General features: G+C 33.6%; 1 protein-coding gene across 1 annotated transcript; it reads right to left on the minus strand.

The window, feature by feature from the left end:
- Window positions 1-7,947: 7,947 nt before the first annotated feature.
- Window positions 7,948-8,626, minus strand: LOC130642261 (tigger transposable element-derived protein 4-like). The gene is made up of 2 exons (XM_057449349.1): window positions 8,517-8,626; window positions 7,948-8,425 (listed from the first exon to the last, which is right to left on the minus strand). Exons 1-2 carry the CDS (start codon window positions 8,624-8,626, stop codon window positions 7,948-7,950), a joined length of 588 nt encoding a protein of 195 aa, XP_057305332.1.
- Window positions 8,627-8,951: the final 325 nt, after the last annotated feature.

The following is an 8,951-nucleotide window of genomic DNA, read 5'->3' on the forward strand; positions in this document are numbered from 1 at the left end:
TTCCAATTCAAGATTTTTTTTCGCTAGAGCGGAAAAAGCAGTCGTATGAAAACCTAAAACTTTTTTATTGTTTTAAAACATTTTATAACAGATTTTTTTTTAAGAGAGTCCTTTTTCTTTGTTATACCTCACGATGTTAATTTTTTTTTTTTTTTTGGAAGAATTGAATTGCCGTTGAAGAATTTACAGTTTTCCGTAAGAATAAAATACAAATCTTAAGCTATTATATCGTATAATCTAAAGATAGGATTGCATATGCTGAAAATATTAGCTAGAGAGGTAAAAAATGGCAGGAGCGGAAAGAAGGCTATAATAGCCTTATCACCAAGCCCCCAACCTATATAAAAGGTTAGCATTGAAGATGATGAGGAGTTGTGTTATATGTGTCGTACGTTGTAACTGTCGTGTGTTCTAAAATAAATATAGATTGTCAGTAGTCAATAGTTTATGTTTTAGTTTATGTTTGAATTCGTTAAGTGATGTAATAGTTTTCATGTCGTTATCAAGAAATGTATTCCACAAATTAGGTCCTCTGCTAGTTATAAAGAACTTTGTGATTGTATAATTAATTCTAGGTTGAAAAAAACTGTTAATTGAAAATCTGGATGGATATTATGTTGTATCTTCTGAAACATATCATTAAATACTGATCTAGAACAAATTTTGCTTTAAATAGGATGCCAATATTCTTTGCGACCTTTTCTTCTAAAATATTTATATGTTCTCTCCAAGTAACATTTTCATCAAGAATAACTCCTAAAAATTTCATGGATTGTGCTCTTTTTATACTTATATTATTAATAGATAAATCAGGAAACTTCAATGGCATATCATCTTTTTTATGTGCCTGTGAAAAAGTGTGTAATTTGTTTTAGAAATATTTAGGGACAGTCTGTTTGCCTTAAACCATTCCGCCAGCTTAGAGAGTTCATAATTGACTGTGCGAAATAATGTTTTTACATCTTTATGTGCATAAAACAGATTTGTATCATCTGCAAATAAAATTGAATGTAAAATATTCAAAGCTTTGTTTAAATCATTTACATATATAAGGAATAAGAGTGGTCCTAATATGGAACCTTGTGGAACTCCACAGATGATTGTTTTGTAATTTGTACTTCCACCGTCAAAGGAAATGTACTGTTTTCTATTGGATAAATAACTTTCAAACCAGCGAATGTTGGAATTGCAGATCCGTAGTTTTTGAGTTTTTCTAGTAGAATTTTGTGATCTACGGTGTCAAATGCTTTGCTTAGATCTATAAAAATTCCTAGCATGTACTTGTTTTCGTCAAACGCCTTTGATATTTCATTAACAAGTTTAACTATTGCATGATCAGTACAATGACCTGTTTGAAAGCCAAATTGATTGTCGTATAAAATATTATTAGCAGTTAAAAAAGAATAAAATCTATTGTACATTATGCGTTCTAGTATTTTTGAGAAACATCGAAGAACTGATATTGGTCTATAATTAGATACACAAGTCATTTCGGCTGTTTTATATACTGGTAAAACTCTTGCAATTTTAAGTTTTTCAGGAATATATCCTTACAGCAGGGAAAGGTTAAATATATCCATTAGTGGAATTTTTATATCATTTTTTGTTTGTTTTACAACGTTACTATTTACGTCATCAAAACCTGGACTTTTATTTGATTGTAGTGAGTCGATCGCTTTTAATAATTCATTTTCACTTAGTTCGTTATTTTCCATTTGTGCGTTATTAACAGTGAGAAAGGATTTAAAACTCAAATTGTTAGGTTCAATCTGAGATGCCAGATTTGAACCAACTTTCACAAAAAAATCATTAAGCTCCTCAGCTATTAGACACTTGTTCTCGATTTTATTTCCATCAATATTCAACCTTTTTGGAAGTTTTTCTTTGCTTAGTGTTGTTTCACCTATTACTTCATTGATTATACTCCAAGTTTTCTTCTTAATACCCTATTTAATTTGAAATTAAAGGAATAAGGGCCTGTCTACACTCTCAAGGTCATTTTTATGTGTCATGATTAATCAATTGCCGACGCACAACGATACGACTTTATGTCAAGCTGCCTTGTTTTGTCTCTATATAGTCTCGATTAGTCTTAATAAATAAATTATGTTAAATGACGTAATGGATTAATGAAAAAAGTTTATTAATGCAAAGTATGTCACCCAGACATTTTTTTATTTGAACTCCGTTTCTATCTGACGTGGGTATTAACATCGTGCACTGAAATTATATATACACATAAAAATTGGTGAATCATAGACGATGTCGCAATTTTGAGATTTTTCATCAAAACATAACCAATGTGTCACAATATTAAACTTCAGTGCACTACGCACTGTTGACAACAACCTATTTCCCAGGGCTTTTTAAATTTTATGCTATTTGGAGGTGATAGCTGATATTTGCTGAGGGGTCGGAGGACAAACGTATTTTAATGCCATCAGAAACTAAATATAAGATCAACCTTGTTCGTAGACTCTGCTTGAATCTGTTACCGGTAAAAGAGAACTGGGTTTGGCTCTGGTTTTGAGAAAATGAATACATCTTTTAAGCATTTGTTATATTATCTTTGCATCCAAATAAAAATCCAAGGCTGTTATTGCTACACACCTTGATTTTTAGTATTCAGAAACTGATTGGAAAAGAATTTATTAAATTTACTTAAGTTTCAAAATAACATAACAATCTACATTACGCAATTGATGTAAAAAATAAAGGAGAAAAAGAACCTCAAAACTTTCTTGTCTTGGGAACGAGATTGTAATACAAATTTTTTAGTAAGCGATCTTTAAAATTTAAAAGCTGGAAATTATTAAAATTAGATCTCCTTAAAAAAATGTGTATTTTTTTTCTTTAAATTTCGCTATTTGTTTTTTAGATGCAAAATGAATTGATTTTTTTTGGTTTTGACGAAATGGGACAAACTTAATATATAATAAACGTGATAATGTCGACAGTTAATGACGTTAAAACTCTCAAGCCGGTTTCATATTTTACTGATTATAGCTTGAAAATAATTATCTCTGTTTTTTTTTCTATATAATGCTCTAACTTCGTATAACTCATCTCCGCTTTTATCATAATGTTAAAAGGTTTTTATCTTCATAAATTGAATAGAGCAAATGCGCGTTGGTTTGATAAAGAAAGAATATATTGCCATCTGCTCAGCCACGAGTGAAAATACATTTTTAATTAATAATTGCTCACACTTAATAGCGCGTATTATGTGAGTTTTAATAGTATAATTAAAAACTTAAATGCATTGTTTCAGAATACTATTACTAGTACCTGCGTATATTTGAATTGAATAAGACGACGTAAAAATTTAATGAGCTCTACGAGAAGAGAACTTTTCTGTTTTTCTTGCTGATGCGATTTGGAGAGTTATTCATAAAGTTTTTGTGACAAAAATATTAAAGCGAACTTAAAAGAAGAGTTTGTTTGTAAGTGCGTTGTAAACTATGGAAGATACGAATGGTGATACGAAAGAAACGACAGAAGAACGCTTAGGAGAAAAGATTGTGTATAAAGTCGTACATGTTCCTTATTATTATCCAGTTCCCGTCGATGCGGAGTGGTACTACAAGAACTACGACCGTTTCTCGCATCAAGATGAACACTTTTTTGATCCAGAGCACCCTCGATTTCAGCATTTAATGCCTCCACCGCCCGGATTTCCCTTTCCGAAAAGAAGAGTATTGCGCGAGGATCAAGAACATCGAATTATATACTCTGACCCTTATGATTTACCAGATGTACGAATGCGTTCGATGTCACCCATAAGAAATCGAATGTCTCCAAAGGAAGCAATTCGCTTACAAATGTCACCGAGAAAGCCTACAGAATATGTAAGCTCTCCAGACATTAGTGAAGGGGAAGGCGAAAGAGAGGAAGTAAAGAAAGAGGGTGTAAAAGAACAGCCTAGTGAAATTGAAGAGGAAAAAAATAAAGGTAATCGGAAAAATATCGGAGAAAGAAGCGACTGCGACGACGCTTGTAAAAATGAGGATGTGCATCGCGAGAATTGTGTGGAAGTAAATCGCAACCGGAAGAGATATTTGATGACCTTTCCATACGACCAGAAGAAGAAACACAAATCCACTGAACTTGGAAAGGAGGAGCGCCGGCATGAACACACGGAAAAAAGATACTTCAAGGATGAAGACGATTTATGTGATCTGCGTTATAAACCTAAAAAATTTTACGAAGAAAGAAAATATTGCAACAAACAGACCACGGTTTCTTCCAAACACAATGATTTTCCAGTTTATCCTCACGTTCTGGTACCTACAAAGGACTCCTCTTACTATCCAACTAAAATGGCTTACAAACCAAGATATGAAAGGAGCGATAACACTTCCCATGAAATATATGGCTCAGAGGGAGGAGATGTACATGATAAAACTCAGGAAGAAGACAACGAATCTCACCGAGAGATACGATTCCACCCTAACGGTCGCCGAGCTAGGACCGTCTTTACACGGCAGCAGTTACTGACGTTAAACAATGTTTTTGACAAACACCCTTTTGTCTCTGGCGAAAGAATGAGTGAGTTAAGTGACCAACTTGGTTTGGATAGAAAAATAGTTAAAATTTGGTTTCAAAATAAAAGACAGTACGCGCGTAAGAAAGGCTCGTCTCTTGATCGAGAAAACGAATATTATTACGACTATCGTGCCGAGCAATACCACCAACCACCAGCTCCTGCACCTACTATGGCTGAACAGTGGAAAAATTAATATAAATAATAAAAAAGACAAGAAATATATTTATCATATTAAATCTTTTTGTGTGTAACTTATTTCCATGTGTTAGTAGAAACCAGGCAGATCTACGTGAAAGAAACCAGCCATTTGTTATGATTCATTTTAAGGCGGCATCACCTGCGCACTATTAGCGCAATTACGGAAACGTTCTCGGAGGAATAAAATATTTATCGAAGTTAATTATTCGCGATTACTGTGATCTTTTGTCCTACATAACTTGTGGTTATTAGCGTCTTAATGCTTTAAATTTTGTGTTAAACTAATGTTCTCCTTCTCTTAAATACACTCCATCTTTGTACATTATTAACAGCTTAATGAAAATATCGGTTTCTTCTGATGTAACTTCTTTTGGTTACTTTAATTTATTCATTAGAATTTGTTTTGTTGATGAATTTGATGATTAGGTCTCCTATTTACTCTCTCCATCATTGAGGTTGTTTATATTAATCCAATTGTTTGAAGTGTTGATATTGTTAAGTAAGTTGGAGAGTGTGTTATTGTTAATACTGAAAAATTATAATGAAACATTTTTATCTTGGTTTATTTAAGTTTATATTTTATTTGTACATAAAAAAGATATAAAAATAGAACTTTACCGTATAATATCTAGTTTTCACCCCTTGTATGTCCCACTAGTTTCCAGTGTCAGTAATTGTTATCGTGTGCGTATTCCAACCTTCTCCCCTCGACTTAATTGCTCATCAGTAAGAAAGAGAAAAATCCCTGGGACGAGGTTGGTAAAGCGAAATGGTATGACATTTTTTTCTGCTTGTATTCATCAATGGCAGTTGGGCAGTAGTGTGGACCCCCCCAAAACACCACGGGGTCTTGTTTTTAAATATCAAGAGCCCTGTCAATATAATTTTACTTATGATTTTGTAAAAAAGTGAGCAACTTTTACCAATTTCGAGCCTCAGTGTTAATAATATAAACCATGTCCTTACAAGGAAAGAAAAAGGCTTCATAGAGCTATCTTGTTTAATGATGATTTTTTCTTTGCGTAAAAGGTTTAAAAATTGATAATGTTTACAGTCCCTTCGTTTTGTTTTGGTTTACCTGCATTTTAAACTCGATTATTCATCTTTTTTTGTTAGATTTCCAACAACAAAAAGAAAGAAATTCCTATCGTTACAGATTAAAAAGTATTTCTCGGTCCTGTGTTTAAGAGATGTGTCATGTCCGAAAGTATTTGTCGTATTTTACATTTTTGATTTGGCTTATGGTTGGGAAAATTCAGCAAGAGAAAGGTCATGGTTGCGTTAATAAACGCACAGACCAATGAGATATCCTGTCAATCATTGTTCGAGGTCTGTCTCTTTTTCTATCCTCGTGATTAAACGAAACGTTTGATTTCAATTGGCGCACTAGCCGGAGTAAGCACGTAAATTTGAGCTTCTAAGTCAACAAGCAACTGCAACATTGAGCCATGGCCGAAATTTTATTGGCTATAAATATGCGCGTGGCAACGAAGAAAGCAAACACAGGTTAATTACTGTAATAATTAAGAATTTTAAAATTTCAAGATATTTAATGATCCCCATTGTCTTAGGTTTTCAAGATCTACTTTAAGTTCAGAATTTTCCAAATTAGTAAAAATCCTAAGTTGGCTAATGGCGGAAATCTTCAAGCTTGATTTTTGTCGTTATTGTTAATAATAAAGACAATACAGTGACTGCTTTTGACATTCTATCTGCAGCCGCGTCAATGTCTTGAAACGGATTCTTTCTAAAACTTGACAGAATGAGACCTTTACTTAGAAAAGAAAAAAACTTTGTATTTCAGTGTACATAAAAGAAAGGTTTTCAAAATATAATTTGAAATGAATATAAAGTACTGCAACTCGTTCATCCGTTCTTTCACATGTTTAAGCGATGTAACTACTTCTATCTTTTCAACAATAATGAACTTTTCATACAATTACTTGTTTTGAAAAAAGTCAGTAATGGAAAATTGTGTCAAACCGGCTAATCTTCTTTGCTTGATTTGCTCTGATACTTTCACAAGCAAGGGATTTAACTGCGAATCAGTTGTAAATAATGCTAATATATTCAGAACTTCGATTGCTTCATCAACTTCATTTCGCGATGGTGGTGATATTGGGTTCTCAGGAAGCTCATCCTCGTCACTGCTGAAATCTTCAAATTCAACTGGCTGTGAAACGTATTCGTTAACTATTTGGTCAACAGACAATGTTTGAGATTCGTTTGTCACGACCTTTCTGTCAAAATCAATGATGGTGTCAGCATCAAGGTCTTCAGGTACCAAGTCTGGCCTTGTTTCACGAAGTTGATTCAGGTCACACTGCAACTCTTCTACATTTTCTTCCTCGCTGTCGCCTTTGCATTATCCATCTCTTTAAATAAATCGTCATCATCATCTATAGCAGCTTTACGAGCGTCTTCGGAGATCCCCGACTTTCGAAAACATTTAATAATTGTTATCTCAGTCACATCATTCCAAGCTGTTCTAAGCATCATCATGGCTTCGAGAATTGATGTTTGAGGCAGTTGTTATCCTTTTCTAATTCTTTTATTATCTTACGAATAAAAATGACCTGAGAGGGAGAAAGAATGAAAGAGAGATAAAAACATATGATAATCGTTTATTCCTGTATAAATGATTAAAGGTGTTTCCCACTAGGCAAATCAATAAATTTAAACTGATGTAATGTAGCAACTTACAACAATTTCTTCCTTTTCATAACGGCACCGTTAAATTTGCCTATTAATAACATCTTTTACAGAGGGTATAAATCCAACTGTTTTTTTAAAATTTTAATACAGTTTTTTTCTCCCTTGAAAAAAAAAAGCCTTGTCCATCTCCTAAGTTCACTCGTTCACCAGTAACAATGACATTAGCAATGTTCATTGAATTAGTTCGAGAAAGAAAAAGACTTTTGGCATATCGACCAGTTCAGTTTCTTTAAGTGACCAATAATCTTCCATTTTTAGTAACGGCAACAGCATATTTGTCAATCTCATTTTCAGGTTCCGGACGTGTCGTTAAAATTTCTCCTAAAATTGGGGTCAACTCATGCATATAGGCATGGTATCCTTTTATCATCGAATCGTATTTAAACTCTCTGACTATTAACAATGGAATTTCATAAGTTAAAGAAAGTTTTTTTGCATCGATCTCTATATATTCTTCCATGCTTCGTGCGCTCAAAGGAGTTGCAAAATCAAAACATTCGACTGCTATTTATCAATCGTACGGAAGACATTCCATTGCAAATGTTTTCAACAATCGAAAAATATAATAGAAACGATAGAAATTCATAAACAAAAAATACGTACCTGATAACGCCTTGATCCATTGGCTGCGTACAAGACGTGGTATTTGGTGGAACGAATTGTAAATTAATGGATTTCAATTCTGAAACATCTGGATGTGAAGGACAGTTATCAACCACCATAACAATTTTTCTTTCTTGCATAGTAAACTTACGGTCAAGCTCGCGTAACCATTCTTTAAAAAGTGTGCCATCCATCCACGATTTTTTTTGGGATCTATACCGACGGGGGAGGTTACGAACATTTTTAGAACATCTCATTTTGGCTGATTTTCCAATTGTTTCATTTACAAAGTCGACACAGTCTTCTATTTTTAGTTTTTTCTGTTGTTCCAGCTTGTTATTAGGATGGTATTGCCTGTTATAACTAAACATTGGAATTTTTTCACCAAGAGCATTAGAAACAGCAATCCCTGGGAGCCGCACTTTGCTATGTTTTCCACCTGAACAGCGTTCACCACGGAAGTGCAAAGACTTTGACGGTAAACTCGTCGGCATTAAAAATATCCTTCAGTTCGTATCTGGCTAGAATAGTTGGTAAAGTGGTTTCTTCCCATGGTGCAGTCATCTCTTTGGTTACTTTTGATGATTTACCAGAAACTTCCTTGAAGGTAATACCGTGCTTTTTTCACTAGAATAGGACCAATGATTGGAATGTTGTGATCACGCATTGATTTAAACCACTTCAACAAGGCTTCATTTAACTTATCGTGAGTTCCTGTTTTGACACGCTGACGTTTTAATGACGAATTTTCAAACGAATCAAAGATCTTTTGTTTGTTTTTCTTCCAGGTAGAAATGCTATTGCCGGGAACATTAAAATGTTCAGCCACATATTTACGCAGCCTACCCTTTTCTAGCTCTTTTAACGCATCATATTAATTTTTAAAGTA

Source organism: Hydractinia symbiolongicarpus, chromosome 4, assembly GCF_029227915.1.
Source record: "Hydractinia symbiolongicarpus strain clone_291-10 chromosome 4, HSymV2.1, whole genome shotgun sequence".
NCBI lineage: Eukaryota > Metazoa > Cnidaria > Hydrozoa > Anthoathecata > Hydractiniidae > Hydractinia > Hydractinia symbiolongicarpus.

Coding starts and splice junctions, on each gene's coding strand:
- LOC130642261 (XM_057449349.1), bottom strand. CDS start 8,626: ATGACTGCACCATGGGAAGAAACCACTTTACCAACTATTCTAGCCAGA. Junction 8,426..8,516: donor AAAGTCTTTGCACTTCCGTG/GTGAACGCTGTT, acceptor TCCAATGTTTAG/TTATAACAGGCAATACCATC.